The sequence below is a fragment of the Polyodon spathula genome, chromosome 13 (genome assembly GCF_017654505.1).
Source record: "Polyodon spathula isolate WHYD16114869_AA chromosome 13, ASM1765450v1, whole genome shotgun sequence".
Classification (NCBI taxonomy): Eukaryota; Metazoa; Chordata; class Actinopteri; order Acipenseriformes; family Polyodontidae; genus Polyodon; species Polyodon spathula.
In genome coordinates this window covers 2,405,425-2,424,176 of record NC_054546.1, presented here as the reverse complement: position 1 = coordinate 2,424,176, position 18,752 = coordinate 2,405,425, and the positions used below count along the sequence as shown (strand labels likewise).

Here is an 18,752-nt window from a genome sequence, read left to right as displayed (position 1 = left end):
CGTGGAGTGGGGGAACTTGTCCCAGAGTGCCACTTTTCCTGCCTGCTGGCAATAGCTGTCATCAAGATTATTTATCTCACAGTCAGCCAACACACAGGACATGGACAAGACCATGGACCAAAAGGTATAATGTTTCTCTTGGTCCTTCTGTCAAACATAATAACTAATCAGTCAAATCAATCTTGGGTGCATATCTTCTTTTCGAGTTATGACATTGGGTACATTTGCACCATGGTGGTTGTACTACGTTGGGTTGCAGCTGAAAGATTCTTGTAAGAAAAATCAATCCTCACAATGCCTCTGGTTCTCATTGATTTTTATCTTCTGCACTCGATTGTAGACAGAGTTATTGTGGAAGACTATGCAGTGTTAAACACAGCAGCCTTACATTCCTCTCATGTTATTGAGCAATACATTAATAGCACATTAAAAAACTAAACTAAATCAGACATAAAATGATTAACCTGTTTTATCTGAATGTTCCAAAGCCAGGGACTTGATATTGTTCTACTAGGTGGATTTAGCATTTAAATAAGGGAGACAATAAAGGAAATGAAAATAAATGTGTCCCTATTGATATCTAGAAGACAACACCTTGTGTGTGGGGAAAGAACACATAGAGTTGTGTACTAATGATTTTAGTAATTGTGGCAGGTGTGAACCCTCAGTCCTGTGTACTCCACCAGCACCGTAAGATGTTTTGTGTCACCAATGGTAACGTTCTTCAAATGAGACTTGACTTTCTCTTTGTAGGGTTAAAGAGTTTGTTTGACAAAGAAGAAGAATGTTGACTCCAGTGTCCTGCGAAAGTCTTCCACTTGAAAAACTGTATTTCTGTTCAGTATGACTGGATAAAAATGAATACGCTTGTGGACAGTAATTCATATTACTTAATATTTGACAAGGAAAGAAAAGCTAGGTGTCTATCAATTGCTGGAACTGTTGCAGTCCTACAGTACCTCTTACTGCTGGTGAATATGTACACTGAATTCAGAACATCCATCTTTATAAACTGAATAACACTATGGAACTGCACTGTCAGATACATGCATTCAAGATTATAGTTGCCATTAACAATCATTTGGTTCTTGCATGCGCCTCTTGATCTTTCTATACATGATCCAACCTTGCCAACTCTTTTGTTTCTAGGTTACAACAGGTGGGAGGGCCACTTACTATGTGTCCTATCGAAGAGAGACTTTCATTCAAATCAAATTACCAAAATACGCACTGCCAAAGGTAACGACAATGTTAAATTGTATTTATTGGTTCATTCTAACTATACTGTTTTAACACTGATATGAGCAGTAACATGAATCATTCTGTAACTGGAATTCTGTAACACTAATCGTTAATTTATAAAAATAATAATAATAATAAAAAAAGATTGTCAGCCAGGAATTGTCTGGTTCTGTTAACAATTTGCTTAACAATGTCGCTTCGGTGATACTAGCTTTGTCATTTCATTGAATTGTATTCTGCTCTGCCCTGTCATCTTGATGCTCAAGTAGTTCTAATGCCTTGGTTAAGTGGTTGCTTGTTTGTCCGTTTTCCCACACTACTCTTGACTTTAAACCAGTTGATTCAATTGATAGCGCACACTTCCTTTGACAGGACATGCACATTATCAGTACGGATGAGAACCAGGTGTTTGCGGCTGTGCAGGAGTGGTACCAGAATGACACCTATAACCTGTACATATCAGATACCCGAGGGATCTACTTCACTCTTGCACTGGAGCATGTAAAGACCAGCAGAGGACTGGAGGGGAACATCATGATTGAGCTCTATGAGGTATGTGTTCACAGCCATCTCACAATGCTGTACAAAAAGTGGCTCATATACAGTATATATATATATATATATATATATATATATATATATATATATATATATATATATATATATATATATATATATATATATATTTAACTGTGTCAATTTTTCCTAGGTAGCAGGGATAAAAGGAATGTTCATTGCGAACAAAAAGCTTGAAGGCCAAGTGAAGACTTACATCACATACAATAAAGGGAGGGACTGGCGTTTGCTGAAGGCACCTGTCACAGACCTGAGAGGAAACCCCATACATTGTGTTCTGGTGAGCAACTTTTTCTAAGCTACTGTACATATTATCTTATCTTAATTCTTACAACAAATTCAGAACAGTCTTGGCTTGACCATGATTACCTGTACTACGTCTGTGTTGGGCAACAGAACTCTGTGCTGTACTATTGAACTATTGTCTCAATCAGGCAGCTTAGGACATCATCACCTAATACGGTAGGCTGTGGAGATGATGTTGCATCTTTACAGTATACCCATCTACTCAAAGCCCTCTTTATTAAGTTTGATTTTTTAGTAAATCCTGTAGAGTATGATTTTGCAAGTAGCCCTATCTTAGTGCCGTTTAGATTTCTTAAAGTATTGAAAGAAAATTAAAGTTTCATTTACCAAAATATATGTAAAAAATAAAATAAAACTAATAATAATAATAATAATAATAATAATAATAATAATAATAATAATAATAATAATAATAATGTATGTGTGTATATATATGGTCATATATCTCATGTATACTCAATAAACAAGTGCCTTTTTCAATTATACCGTATAACTTAATATTGCATTCTTCAGCTCGACAAAAAATAATTCAGGACTGAAAGGGTTAAGGGAGGAGAACTTCCAGCAAATAAAGATTGTGTCACAGTGTTTTTAAATGGGCAGCCATAGCAACCTGCTCATCTAGTTCTTTCTCCTGTTAACCTGCCACCCCATTTAGAGGGCTTCTCCCTTTAGACCCCCTTCTTTCAGTTGTTCATTTTTCCCTTTTAAAAGCTTTTCATTGATATTGTGTGTAATGGATAACAGTAAGATCTAGAAGGGTTGGAAGGGTTAATAGCACAGAACCAATCTAATTGACGAGACAACTGGAGCTGGGAAAGAAGAAATAAAGGTCACGTATGTAATCATACATTTATTTGACTGTAATTACAGATGAGTTTTTTTTTTGTTTTGTTTTTTTTAAAGGAAGATGTTCAGTACTATTGTCGTGGGTGTCCTTAATAGGAAAGTCATAGACAGATCAACAGGGTTGCAAAAACAAAGCAGCCCCATAAAATTGGTGAGACAGACATATAAAGACAAACAGACAGACTATATACAAACAGACCTGAAAAACTATATCTGTTATAAGTGATTATAAACAATAGCAACAAAACAATGGGATAAGTGTACAATAATAGTCTTATTATTTCTAATCATATTCTATAATTGTAAATAGCATAAGTAATAACATGTTTCTAGATTGTTTATAATTGGATACCTAAACTAAACTGTTACTAAGTCATGATGTTTAACGGCCTTCCAGTGTTGCTTGTATGCATGGACCCCATGTGGTGGAATATAAATATATTGCTTTTTTTGTTTTGTTTTCCATAGCCATTTTGTTCCCTGCACCTACACTTGCAAGTTTCAGAGAATCCATATACTTCTGGAAGCATCTCAAGCAAGGTGTCTGCTCCTGGGATTATAGTGGCTTCAGGTAACTGACCTGTTCTTATATACTGACACATATTTGTCTCTCCATCCCTTTTTTTATAACCGAAAAAAAAAAACCCTTTCAGCTGCTTATTTTTTCAAATGATTTCTAAAGAAACAACCCTTTATTTCATTTGCAAACTGCTCTTTTATTTTTCAAGTGAAATTACTGATATATTTTACAAGACAGCTGAGCTGAATTTTTATAAGGCTTTGATGGGTAAATTTACTCCCTAAAGGTTAAAGCATCTTGTAATTCCTGGAAAGTGGGTAAATGCCACAATATGTACACTTTGTATCATATTAAATGTGTAAAAAGGTAGTCATGAGAGGCTTTGCATTACACTGTGTAGAACTATATAAATAATTGACATATGCATGCCAATGTTTTTTTTGTTTTTTAATGAAAGTTCCCTTTAGATAGACATAAAAGCATTATTTAGCGATGCCTGTGATGTTTTGGTGAGATGAATCAGGGATGCCTTAGCTTCAGCAAAGAGTCTCATTTAATAATCTGTTTCAGAGTCATTCTGACAAAATGTATCACACAAATCTATGGGCATAACAACTTAATATTCACACATTCACCACCTGGCAGAGCACATAGTGTTCACAATCTCTGACTGCTCGGGCATTTGTTTTCCTTTGCAACATCCTGATTTAGTTGCTGGAAACAAACAAACAAAAAAAATATAATACAGATAAAATCACTGCGTGACTAAAAATTGATTCTCATAAAGTGATTGTGAAATTAACTCTCAATTTCCAGAAGACATTGACTGTCTGTGCCTTCCACAATTCAGTGTTAAAGTACATCAAAATTGGAACTGTAATGCCTGCCAATCTTTGTTTTAACCAGGCAAGAGGTGAACTAGCAGGTCAATGTGATTTATATACTGTACAGTAATCTATATATCATCGATCCCCCTCTTCAATATTATACATGCTTGCCACCTCTGCTCTTAAGATCAATCCTACAAAACACACCAGAATCAGAATATTACAAACATTCTGAACACTGTCACAATAACAGATGGACAAACTTTAGTGGGGGGGAAAAAAAAAAAAAAAGATTTAATATGAATAATTTAAATTGGACATAAATGCAAATAAAGTGTGTTTAATTACCACCATTTATCACAGTGCTCAATTTAAATGCAGAAACTTTCACACATGAGAAATGAGACCCATTTCATAGATGACAGTGTAATACACTGTATTAACTCCACATTCCCATATAAAACAGCTATGTGCAGATCAAATGCTCATGTGGATGATGTCTTTAAGAGACCACCAGTGGATTGTATTCACAGTGTGCCAGTTCAGTTTCAAAGGTTTTAGGACTAGAAAAAAACATGCCAATGTGTGAATATAAAAGCTATTATAGATGTAGTTCCTTATTTGATATATTGTTTTGTTTGAATGGTACTGCAGTATTTGATTATAGTGACTCTTAATGAGAATAGTCTTTTGACCCTGCGTTTGTGCTAATAATTAATTCCACTTAACTAAAAAGAATGTTTAGCATTACTCCTTAATGAACCTCAAAATAAAAACATGTGTAAACTCGTTTTTAGGTGTTTTGCCATTTGGGGTTTAATACAACTTAAACGTTTGCATCCTAAATATATTATTACACTTTTGTCATTCAATTCATGGAACAGGAAAGCATTTTCTTTTTTTTCATCATTTGAAAATTGTTTAATTTTCGTCTGTCAGACAAAAAAGGGTACTGGATCTGGGTTCCGCTGCAATCCCTGGGTATATACATTGTGTGTGTTTTCTACAGGTAATGTAGGCACTGAACTTACCTTCAACGATGTTGGAATGTTCATATCCACTGATGCGGGGAACAGCTGGAGACAGGTAAGACTGGGGTTGCTGTAAGAATTGGGGTTTTTTATCATTATAGGAAGCTAAGATCTTTCTGGAACGAGGATCTGTAACCTGGAAAATTGGAAATAATTTTATCAACAGTGTGATAAAAAATACATAGTTTGCTTTTCTCGTACTTGACAATTGCACATGGGTTTCTTTTCTTTGAAACAATATTTTTGTTTTAGTTTTTAGATACTATATGAACTATAGTGTGTTATAGTTTTAGGTTTATAAAAAAAAAAAAAAAAAAAAAAAAGTTTTAACTACATAAAACAATAACAAAAGAAAATAGTTATAACTAAATACTAATAACCTAGCCTTAGGGTTAGAAAACATAAAGCATGTTTCTTAAACATATATTTATTTAACCATCTAAATAAACTCCAGATAGCTGATAAAATAAGCGCTATTTGTAAATTGTGTTCATTTAAACTTGAGCAGATGAATTACACATATCAAACTAGAGTGGTGGCATACATAGATGTTGACATTTTACATCATAAAAAGAAAGAAATGTGTAATCTTGTAATCTGGGTGGTAATGCATGCTCTGGTTCCTGTAGAATGTTTTAATGGATTTTAGTTGTGTACAGGACAGTAGCAGGCTGTTTGAGTTTAAACTGACAGTGCTGCTTATGTGGAAGCAGTACACAGTGAACTGTAGGGTCAATTATCATGGGTCACTTCACACAGTTCACTCTCTATTATATGTTATTGATTAGATGATGACAGGAAGAATCACCTGAGCAGCCTTTCTGCACTCCAAACACTTCATACAAGCAATACATTGAGCTTCCCTGTTAATTTAGTACTTTTGCATAAGTTGAAGTTTCTGAAAAGTGTTCCTGTGTGTCTCCTAGATTTTTGATGAAGAGCACAGTATCTGGTTCCTGGATAAGGGTGGAGCTCTGATTGCTATTAAACAGACATCACTGCCTATCAGACATCTGGCGTAAGTTCTATAATTTCCTTGCATGAACCATTACATTAAATTACTTTTAACCCATTAAATGCCATTGTCCTCATTTGAGTAAAGACTACTTTGGGGTTTTTTTTGGAACATTTTTGCTTTACTGCTATCTACTTTATATCAAATTTTCTCTTTAACTATATGGCTATAATAACTTGCTCTAGTTTTGTTAACCGCAAAAGTTAAGTCTAAATGTAGCATGTCAAACAACATAAATACAGTGTGTTCTGATTTTTTTCAAAGAAAAAGTGAATTTAATGAGGTAAGTATAAGCACATTTATTTTGATTTGTTATGGTATTTGCTAATTCTGACAAATGCTGTTCAAGTACTGTAATTTTAAGTATAACATGTGTATCCAACATATATGCGGAACTCCATGTTTAACACGCATTATTGAGTAGCCTTGGGTTACAGTCTTGTATAACATGCACCTATTTATCTAATAAAAACACCAGTGTACTATATAGAATATAAAAACCCTGGTATATAATGCACTACTTCTATACACACACACACACACACACACACACACACACACACACACACACACACACACACACACAAACACAGACATTGCTTTATAAATCCCATCCAGGAATTCAGAACCATCTGCATCCGTTTTATGGTCTAAAACATGCACAATCCTTTTATAAATCTGGGCCTTAATGAGCTGGTTTTCCAGCTGGCTCAGGCTCTCAGCCATCAACATCAAAGGCGGAGTGTGTGAACCACATGTGTGTGTAAGTCACTGCACTACCACAACTAGCCTACAGGGGCAGCACTGAGAAACCTTTACACACTTGGGGTCCCCCCAGGTGACCACTTGGTCATTTAAAAAATACTTCACTAGAGGGTCTAGGCATCATTTTAAGTGGATTTAAAGGCTTTGCCAAGTGTGGACTTGAATTCTGTCCCCACTTGGTGGATGTGTAACCACACCTAAGTCCCCACTTAGATAGGTAGACGAGAACACACACATACACTCTCGCACACACACACACACACACACACACACACACACACACACACACACTCTTTGTTTGCTTGTTTTTGAATGAATGCACTGTTTTGTACGTCATAAATAAGTATTTCATTTGGATTATCCATTCTATTGAAATTCATGTTAATAAACAGACAACAGACTTACAGTATATTTGTAATTCAATAAACGGGTAGTTGAATAACAGTTAAATACTTACTATTACACAAAATACAGTGTAACGCAATGGCAATTTGCTCTTGTGTATTTTTTTTTTTTTTTTTTTTTTTTTATATGAACTTAAAAGAAAGATGGCATTTGTATTACTCTTTATAATTTAAAGAGAGGTTTGGACATTTCTAGGCTTTTTATTGTCTGTCAGTTTATGCCCTTTTCTCAATGCAAGGTACCCATTGCCAGAAAAGTAACAGTGCTGTTGTTTGGTAGGCTTGGAGTTTTTCACAGTGGAGTGCAATGTTTGTAGTCTTTCTTGTTAACAGTTCAAGAGCAGTGCTGTGGGCACTTTGTGGTGCTTGCTCAGGTGACATGTCTTAGAAAAGGAGCTGTCTATCCTCCAGCAAATTAAGCATCAAAGTATTCAATCCTAACATCCTGTGAAATAATTAATGTCAACGCTTTGCAGTTTGACAGTTCCACCTTTTCTTTTTGGGAGATAAAGGTGAATATTCTACATTTTTTAGTGATTTGTTTTCGTACTAAAACTTTTTGATTTGTTTCAAGGACATTTTACAGACTATTTATTATTATTATTATTATTATTATTATTATTATTATAGGTTTGGCCAGGGGTCTCCTCTGGCTCACAGAGAACCTTCCTGGCAGATGAGGCCAGCACCACTGGGCCTCTGATGCTGGGAAGTGAGCTTCATTTGCCCCCAGGGGGAGACCATTGCAGATGTGGAGCAGCGTAGTGGAGGAGGAAGGTAGAATGGAAAAATGAAAAACACAAGACAAAGAACAAGGGCATGATACAGGGTTTAACCCTTTGCGACCGCCAGATCTGACATTAAAATTTTCCCTTTCCGGTCCGATGTTGGACCCTGTCCAACATCATCAAAAAGACGTCAACCACAGGTCTCTGGTCATTTTCAGTGGCCAAGTGAGACCGATAGGAGCTGAGAGAAGCTGAAAAAAAAGGGGCAGATACAATACACATCACAGATAACACGGACATAAACAAACAAGATAGCTGCTTCCACGTTCAGCACTCAAGGAATATCATAGACATTTGCCCAGCTTTTTGAGATGTTATAGTAATAAAATAATGACTTGGATCACATTGTTGAGGAGTATGGTGATAAAACAAGTGATCAGGAGATGGTTTATATATATATATATATTTGTTCTCAGTTCAGACAAGTATAAGATCAAAGATCAAATACACTAGGGCTGTGACTTTATTATACAGTCTTTATTATATCCAGCTGGGAATTCATATATTTTGGGTGTAGTGGAGGTGTCCGTCCCTATGTGTGTACCCTAATAATTAACAATCAACTGGATGATGACAGTTCAATGTCACATAATTGATATTTTGACTTGTGCTTGAATGATTGAAAATACAAAGTTATTTTATTTTTCCAACAGAATAAGCTTTGATGAGGGGAAACAGTGGAGCAAATACAGCTTTACCTTGGCCCCACTGTTTGTAGATGGAGTGCTGGTGGAGCCTGGAATAGAGAGTCAGATAATGACGTATGTGTGCTTTGAATGATAATAATATTCTACTTTCTGACAAACCCCTAGTTTATCTCCTTAGATGAGTTCCAAAGTTGTCATACATCTAGGGAAAAACAGATCTGGGTTTGTTGGTTTAATTATAGGTTGACAAACATCATAACGTGGAATTATTATATTCTGCATGAAAATAGAATAGCAGTACTTACTTATTAAGCATTGCAGTATTACGCAATGCAGCAGTCATTACCTGCATAATAAATGACCATGGCTACAGTTCAGATTTGCTATTATAAACCAAATAAATCTCATGTGCTGGTAAGTCACTGTCCGGAAGCTGTCTAATTGCCACAGTATCTTCGGTAGAGAAAAATACATGTTGTTTTCCCTCTTTTATTTTAGGTTTTTTGGACACTTCAGTCATCGCTCTGAGTGGCAGCTCGTTAAGATTGACTACAAGTCCATCTTCAGTAGGAGGTGCACGGAGGGAGACTATCAGACCTGGCATCTAAACAACCAGGTGAGGATAGTATAGTGTACTGTTGTCTGACCCCCTGTGTGTAATTCTAATGGTAGAACTTTGTAAAATACTGGGAAACCCTGGAGCCAATGAGATAAGAAGGAGGCAAGTTGTGTCGGAGACATCCAATCAAAATTGCAGCCATTATTTTGTGAAACTGAAAAGACCGGACAGACGTGAACAATATGATCTGGCAAACCTTCTCTTGTTTGGTGGAAGGAGAAGTTCCAAAAACCTGTTTCTGTTCACATCACAAAGTTACACCTTTACTAAGATCATGTCTGCTGAGCTGTTGCTTCTATTCAGTTTACTGACCTGCAGATATTGTACATTCCTCTGAACATAGGGAAATAAATAAATAAACAAATAGGAAGCCCCCAAAAATGTGTCCCTACAAAACAGCTCTTCAAAAATACAGCTTAACAAAACCTTCCTAAAAAAGACCTTAAAGTTTTGTGAATAGGGCACATAATGTTATCACTGTCATCACATTATAACAGTATGCCAATTCATAACATCAACCATGTGTTTTTTACTAGGGTGAACCTTGTGTAATGGGAGAAAAGCAGAGCTACATGAAGCGCAGGCCAGGAAACCACTGCATGCTGGGAAAGGACTATTCCAGAATATTGTCCTCAGAGCCATGTATCTGTGCTGCCTCTGATTTTGAATGGTAAGTGAATGAACACATTGCCTTATAGGATATGCGACTAACTATGCAAACTTGCTGTGACCAGATAAAGAAATAATGCATGCATTTGAGACGTGGGTTCACTGATGTGACAACTGACAAAGCAGGATGGCCAAACATAGCAATTCCTATCTCATAGCATCAGGTTCAAGGATTTTGAGAACTGAACATTTATTTTTTTGCACAATGCAGTGCACAGTGAACTGAACAGTTGTATCACTCGTTTTAATGGTTATGTATTATCAAGGCTGGTTTTTCTTTTTCTCTTTCTCTTTCGTTTCCGCTTTCTCTGCTTGGCGGCGTCTTCACGGAACCCCCTTCTGGGGGATTTTAACCCAATCCCTGCCATATTTAAAATTCTAAACATCTGAAACTTTGTTTACACAACTAAAAATACAAAACTGTTCACATGTGCAGGGCCTCTTGCCTGTTGCAGTATGCCCTGTTATGAAGCCAGCTGCTCTTTGTACTCCTTCTTAGACTTGTGTCTTGTGATATATTGTTTTCACTTACCATCCTGCAAATGCCACCACAGATCTTACTTTGGGTCTTACGCAAAGTCTTTCTACTTTATATGGGAGTGCAATGTTTTTTTTTTGGGGGGGTGGGTTTTTTTTTTTTCAGTCATCTGATGAATTGATTTGTAATTTAATACATAAGCATTTAAGTATTTAGAATCAGGGTAAGCTCTGTAACTGTCCCTTATAGATTACTAATAGGGTATAACTGACTGATTTTAATTTTACATTTTTTTCAAAGCTGTCAATATGTAGGATTTACCATTACTCCATTAATAAAATGACCGGAAGTTATAATATATTCTTATTGTGAATGTCAAAATGTCAAAAGTTTAATATGTTAACCTTATGTGCATAATCTGCACAATTGCTCTTAATAGCTTGCAAAACACCAAGAAATGTCACTCAAGGTCAAATCTCTATTTTAAATAATTGTGATATATTTAATTCCAACCCCCCAAAAAAACTGTCTGATTTGAAAGCCTTTTTGAAAAAAATAAAATGAAAGTGAAGTGGATTAATTAAAGTAAACCAGATAGTGTACAGTGGAAGGTTGTTTCAAATGTGAAAGAAACAAAAATAGAGTCCAGTCCCTAGATATTTTGTAATTGTTCCATGCCAAGTGTAATCATGCTGCTAACATTAACTTTCCACAGAATTTCTATTCTGTATGCAAATGTACTTTTTGTATGTTCTCCTTGGATTAATGAACTTTCTGCCTCCCTTTGTGGGTGAGGGCATATTATAGTGTTCAATCAGATCTACTGCGCTCCAGAATCTGTGGATTTATTTAAATTCCCTTCTTAGGATGGTCAAACCCCCCCAGTGCCTGCTCCACAGGGGATAGTACAATTATAATTGAAATGATCTATCCACAGGGAGCTAGGCATTACCTTCAAGAACAAGGTTGTTAGAATCTGTTTTGCAGATTAATTTTAGAATATGGATGATATCCAGTATTAATATCGATTGGATTTTAACACATTTGCGCCACAGTCCGGCTTTTCAGAGTAATTAAAGTATGTTTTGCAAGAAGGGGTTCTGTAGACCCCTGTATTTAGCACATAATTAACTTTGACATGTTTGTTTGATCGCTAACTTAATTAGCTGCCCGTCGTGATTTTTGTCATGTACTTTTTGGTTTGGAAGCTGTTAAAGAGTCAGTACCTACACTAAAATGATTGCGTTTAGATATTTTTATGAATTTTCAGTACTTCACAATGGCACCGTTAACCCACCAAGCATTTGGGTTGGTAGCTCATTCATGGTTACCATGCACTAATTGGTCAGCCATCTGTCTAAAATTTTGTTGAGAGCGCGCTCATGCTCTCCTGAATGAACCTTCATTAGTGACATTGACTGAAATCAAGATTATTAGATCAGCCCAATTCCTATAATTAAATCCAAAAAATTTATCTTGCACTTTTCCCAATGAAATTTCTTCTGGGAACTCAGCTTTTTTTGCGATGTGACAACTTGCAAATTAATCGTTTAGCTTGCTTTATTTGTGCATATAATTAGCTTAGTGAATAGAACGGCTGCTGCTTCATTTTTGCACGTGGTGTGGCTTCCCCGTACCACGCGGTAATTCTGGTCATTTACCACCGTTTAGTGAATGAGACCCTATACGAGCTTTCTAAGCTATGTATGGCTGTCCACAGCAATTTCACTAGACCTGGCAATGCATGACTCCTATCTGTAACTGGCTGTAGATCAGATCTGATCTCCTCATATAAGACTAGTATGATCTGTGCTCAATCTGTATCTAGTTATTATCTCCTCCTCACACAGCCCTAGTAATGTTTGCCTGGTCAGGAATACTCTCTTCCTGACTCTTCTTCTCGCTCTCCTGTGCAGCTCTTCTGCTCTCATTGTGCTCTTCTCCTGGTTCTGTAACACAGTGCCACCTTCTTGTTTCACACACACTGCACCACCAGTGGTCTGCCCTGTTTATGATGTGACTTAGTAATTACACCATCTGGCTTCAATAAGCGGTACTTAACACATGCAGATGCACCTAATAAAGTTAGCACCCTCAAGTGAATGTGGTCTGCCTATCAAATTCTTCCCTCGTGGTATTTAGTGATGTAATTTGCATTCATTTCAATCTGTAAACATTATTCATTGTATTTAAATGACTCGAACATGGTACTTTTTCCATGGGCATATTTCCACATGCTAAGTTGCCTGCCACTAGTTAGTCAATAGAGCAGGTGTAGAAAACAAGCAGTAAAGAGGTTTCTGTGTGCAAAACACGTTACCACTGTTTAGTGAATCAGACCCATAGTATATTAGTAGGTTAGTACATTTATTTTAACATTATTGCATTCTCTTTTTCAATTGTCCAAATCAGTGATTATGGGTATGAGCGTCGTGGAGATGGGAAGTGTTTGCCTGCCTTCTGGTTCAACCCCTCTACTGTATCCCGAAGTTGCAGCCTTGGACAGAGTTATCTCAGCAGCACTGGGTAAGCACAGATGAGCACCAGTAGTTTCAGAAATTGTCTCTTTAGGTTTTCTAAGTATAACTTCAAAAGTGTTGATAACGCACACCGTAAACATTACTTTCAGAAACACAGAAACTGGTAAAATAGCTCTGATATTGTCAACCTTCAATGACTTGGAATAGATTAAAATGTTTGCAGAAGGACTGGCCAGCACACCGCTAGAGTGGTGAAGTGGTAAATTGTAAATTGCATGAACCATGTTGCACACTGGTGATCGCTGAGCCTGTATTTATTCACAAGCCTACTACTCTCATCAACTTCAGCACCAGGAGACCAAGTTAAAAATAAAGTTTAAAAAAAGAGTTTTGAGTGTGCAATCTAATTATTGGGATTATTATGGAATAAAAAATAAAACAAAAACTTACGTGTGGGTCAGATTAAGGGAAAGCTTCAAGCTTTATCTGTAAATCACTATTTGCCATTATTGGAGGCTGAGCAACACACCTTGAATGCAGGTACCGGAAGGTGGTGTCCAATAACTGCACTGCAGGAGTGAAGGAGATCTACACAGCCAGGAAGCAGCAGTGCCCTCGTCGTGCTCCCCGGGGCCTGCATGTTGTCACTAGCGATGGCAAGCTGATTTCTTCACAGGGGAGCAATGTTACCTTCCTTGTCTTTTTGGAAGACGTGAGTCAAGCATAAACTTTTATTTTGGTTTATTTAACTCTTAATCATAAGATAGTGGTACAAAGTTACATTCAGCATGCAAACATTGATAAACAATGAACATTGATTATGTATCATAAATTAACTATTTATATTCTAGAATGCTTATTTTGTGCAGCACGAGAAACAGGCTAACATGTTATAGAAGGTAGGCCTAACTGTATAAAAAATCAACCAAACAGCATATTTGTCTAGTTCCATTTCTCAAAACTGGGAGATGCAAAAAATGGAAAAAACCCAAAACTAGGACAAATTTAAAAATCACTTTCGCTCAAACTCATAGACATTACAGTTCAGTGGGCGTACAGTATGTCCCTGATATCTAGTGACAGGATGTCTCTGGACAACAGGTATAGTTCTTAAGCCAAGTAGAGAACCGTTAATGTAATTTATTGGTGTAGTTACACTGATGAAGGCACTAGCCTAAACATGTGTCTACTTGCCTGTTTGTTATATACCGCACCAGTGTCCAGTTTAACACATTGAGCCACAACAAACTCCTCACAATGAGGAACCGCTAATAGTGACAGAATCAATGCAGTGTCATTTAACAGATGAAAAAAGCATACCACAGACCTACCATATGAATGCCCTTGAAGTCTTAATGTCCACCCCTTGACTTGTATTGTGACAGGGAACTCTTAGTGCAGATTGCCTTCTAGTGATTTGAAGCAAGTTGTAATAAGCAGCACATCATTTCCAAAATTATATCAAACTTCCATTCCAAAAAGCTGGAAATTGATAGCCTGACATGTCGAAACACCCACACCAAACTATTTGAATCACTTGCCCTCCCACCTGGACCCTGTTATTAAATAAAGGAGCTGCATATTGCCAGGGCATACTGCTCCCAAGTGGTGCTACGCTGTTCTAAATTAAACCAGAGGAACCTATTCCAGTGATGTTGCAATACCTCTCAGACTGTACTCTTTCTGTGCTGTGCAAGGTAAGTGTTTCCCTCTTGGGGTCTCTCAGTGGCAGGTTTGTCATATTACTGCGTGATGAGTTACGGGAATGAGGAAGCTTTCATTCCTAAAGAGAAGGGTGTCATGATATAAAAAACTAATAGTCCTCACACTTGCAGTTCTATGCATCTGGAAACTCTCCAGCTGATTTGAGCTTTCATTTATATTCATGAATCCAGAGATGGTGGCAATACGTGGGCTGAGCTAATGGCCTTAAATATTTATTACACGGTTGGGTCTGGCAGGGCAGATTCTAAAAATGTACATGCAGTTGAGTAGGAAAGCAGAGGCGATAAAAAGCAGCTGTGTCCTGCAGTTTTATATCAAAAAGTGTAACATCAGTAATGAAATGCAGGTCTTATTTTTCAACAGAAACATTTATATTTAAAACCTTTTTAGTGTCATGTCAGTGAATGTGTCCTGTTCTTTGTAAGGTAATGTTAAGCAAAAGTAAATAAATAAATGCTTAGTCGATTCTTTTCATTTTTCTTCTATATGGATTCAAGTTGGCAGCACAGTAGGCAGCACACACTTAACCTTTGAGAAAGATAGTAACAGAGGTGACGTTTTAGGGTTTGGGGTACTGTTGGTAGTGCCCTCCTTTCAATGTGGTTAACCCCAGGTTGAGTCTGTTTTGTGAAGATTAAAGCTCCCATAATACTTGTTGGAGATTATTTTTTAATATTTTTAATTTTTTTTTTAACAAAGATAGGATGAAAAGTCTCAAAGCCAGTCATGGCAATTGTCATGTTTTCATGCTCTGTAGTGTTTGAAAGCCAGCATTTTGTTTAAAACAAATAAGATTTGCATTTGTTATAGTGCAGTGTCACAAATTAATATCCCAATCAGATTGTGTTACAGTGTGCTTGAAGGAAAACTTAGATTTGCAAACTGGTTCAGAGGAGTCAGGCTTTTCAGCCTATTCCAGCTGTGACCACCAGTTCCTCTGCTTGTGCTCGGCTAGCAGACTTAGCCCCAAGGAAGTCTGCACATTGTAAGAATTCATTAGCAGTCATTGCTTTAATAACTTCATGCAGTGAGTGACTGTACTGATGTGCTAGCTCTGTATCTGTATACTTTACACAGTCCAACCTAAATAAAACACCACCTCCAAAGAAGGACAAACACCTAGTGATCCCAAAGGCTTTCAGTAATGAATCATAATAAGTCTGCCATTAAATCATTAAATATATCTGCTGTTATCTTTCCCCAGGGCGACTCTCTTAGGACAAATATTCAGTTAGATTTTGGAGATGGCATTGCAGTTTCCTACTCCAATCTCAGCCTCATAGAGGGTGGGATCAAACACGTTTACAAGACCTCTGGCATATTCCGAGTGGGCGCTCTGGCAGAAAACAGCCTGGGGTCAGACAGCGCCGCCCTTTACCTGCACATAACATGTATGTACTGCCATATATATACTGCCATATATATATAATATATATATATATATATATATATATCTATATATAATATTTATATATTTATATATATGATATATATATATTATACTTAAAATTAACTTGGAACCACTTTGTCTAGCTCGTCTACATGGTTAACACAATGTTTGATGTTGCTACAACTACAAGTCTTAAAGAGAGGTATACACATTTCTAGCAATATGTGTTAAGATCCACATTTTATACTGGAGTTCCAGTAAAACAGGATGAACAGTACAAAGGAGAGGAGCCAATGTTTGCCCCACGTGGTTAAATATTGTCCTGAAAGGTGATTCAAGATATCAATTATAAAAATTCTTTGCCGATCGTATGAATATTGCTCTGTGATAAAGCGAGGACTAAGAATATCACGTTTTAAAACCTTACGCTAAAAGCTCGTTAGACGGGCTTTAGACAAACTATTTGCTCCTGATTCTTTATATGTTAGCAAATAATGGCTTTGACACAGGAATAGCCCAGTTTATTTATGGTTTAGTTTTGTAACTTTTTTGTCTTATAATTATTTTTGCAGGTCCAGTGGAACGCATTCATCTTTCTGTCCCAATCGTTGTCATAAAGAACAAAGAAGTCAACCTCACTGCTATGGTGTGGCCCAGTCATTCCAGAACAATTACTTATTTCTGGTGGTTTGAAAACAGCACTGAGGTTAGTAGCTTCTTTAGAATGCCAATAAGCTGCCACTGATGCGTCTTATATGTGGTAACAATTGCTGTATAACTTGAATTCCTACTTAATAATAGTGAGGATTGTGTCCTAATTCTAAACAAAAACCCATGGACCTCCAGTAATCCATTGTATTTTATCAGGTTAAAAAAAAAAAGCTGTTATTCCTAATTGTTTTTTATATGAATTATCACACTGTTTAGTGTCAGATTGCACCAGTCAGAGTAGACAGCACTACTACAATATTCATATTTTACTCTACCCTTCCCCATAAATTCACTCTCAGATAAGCAGAGAGGCTGGCCATAGGAAAGGAAGGCAGGATAGCTGCCCTTCCATGTTCTACAATGAAGCTCCGACCCACCCCCCACCCCCCACCCCCCCGTATCAGTAACCTGCATAACAAATAACTTCCTGTTTATGTTTTGCTATCGATAAGTTTAAGTTAATGGCCAAAAGACACTGGCATTGGAAACACATGCTTGATATTTCCGTGATTTGATCTAAGGTAAACTGTTCCCTACCAGAACCATCATTTTGCTTCATTTCTGTTCCAATTTCATTGGATCTTTCTATTCCAGCCAGTGATCACGCTGGAAGGAAGTGTATCCTATACCTTCATGGTGGAGGGGATGAACACTGTCACAGTGCAAGTCTCTGCTGGCGATGCAATACTGCAGGACTCAAAGACAATCGCAGTTCATGGTGAGGATTCACTTCAACATGCAAATCCTATACCAATCTACCAATTAACTGATAGCTATTGTAGCATCCATTGCCATTAAGGTTTGCACAAATACCATCACAAAGTTGGTCACTCATAATTTGGATGTCTCAGACCCAATACATCTGTATAATTTGACTGGCAATTTAAGAGTCAATTTAAGAATTTGGGTTATGCAGTAGAAAGAATGTAATTATTGCTGCAGAACAAAGACAGTCTAATTTCTAATATAGAAGTCAGTTTTTAGTGGGGGTGGTGGGGGGGGGGGGGGGGGGGGGGGTGTTGATGGGTGTAGGTCGATAAAGTGCAATACTCCTGACATACTGAGGTTGATAAAGTAAATGGATTAGGGTTTCTTGGCTAATTTTGTCTCACTGATTGAGTTGGAAGATTAGTCCAAATGTTACTTTAATTTTTTTATTTATTCTTTTTGCAATTAAATGCAGACATAGGGATCTAGTTGAATCCCTTGATTTCACAGCAATGTTGTTAAATAGGATTCATGGCCAAGATGATCCACACCTGAAATAATCTTTACTCAACAGTCAACAGTGTAGCACTAGTTTTTAATTATTATAATGATGTTTGTACATAAACGCAACTGTTAAGGTCAGAAATCGAACTTTTGAAATTTAAATGTTATATATAGTTTTTACGAAACAGAAATATTGAAGAAATACAGATTTTTCAAGTACAATAGTGTAGATATAAATGAAACAAGTAACTAATCACTTTGTGTGGTAGGTCATCATGGCCTGATAGCAGGACATGAAGCAATTTAGAACCAGGAGTGTTGTCTAACAGCTATAAAATACAAGCAAAACAAAAAGATTTATAACAGATGACAAAGAGAGCTAGTGTACATATTGAAAGTGATACTGACAGGTAAGAAAATGATTATCACTCTTCATTCTCGCCGTGGAAATAAAGCAAACAAGACAAATAAACAAGCAAGCACAGACCAGTGATAATG

General features: G+C 36.8%; 1 protein-coding gene across 1 annotated transcript in view; it reads left to right on the top strand.

Annotated features, from left to right (window-relative positions):
- LOC121325192 (VPS10 domain-containing receptor SorCS3-like) overlaps window positions 1-18,752 on the top strand; it is a 133,460-nt gene that overhangs the window by 100,329 nt on the left and 14,379 nt on the right. Inside the window, exons 8-21 of the mRNA XM_041267524.1 lie at window positions 1,150-1,239; window positions 1,615-1,794; window positions 1,952-2,098; window positions 3,442-3,544; window positions 5,330-5,406; window positions 6,278-6,369; window positions 8,977-9,084; window positions 9,469-9,586; window positions 10,126-10,259; window positions 13,149-13,262; window positions 13,757-13,928; window positions 16,146-16,332; window positions 16,904-17,037; window positions 17,637-17,760. Of these exons, the coding sequence (XP_041123458.1) occupies window positions 1,150-1,239; window positions 1,615-1,794; window positions 1,952-2,098; window positions 3,442-3,544; window positions 5,330-5,406; window positions 6,278-6,369; window positions 8,977-9,084; window positions 9,469-9,586; window positions 10,126-10,259; window positions 13,149-13,262; window positions 13,757-13,928; window positions 16,146-16,332; window positions 16,904-17,037; window positions 17,637-17,760 (1,780 nt within the window). The remainder of the gene's footprint in view (window positions 1-1,149; window positions 1,240-1,614; window positions 1,795-1,951; window positions 2,099-3,441; window positions 3,545-5,329; window positions 5,407-6,277; window positions 6,370-8,976; window positions 9,085-9,468; window positions 9,587-10,125; window positions 10,260-13,148; window positions 13,263-13,756; window positions 13,929-16,145; window positions 16,333-16,903; window positions 17,038-17,636; window positions 17,761-18,752) is intronic.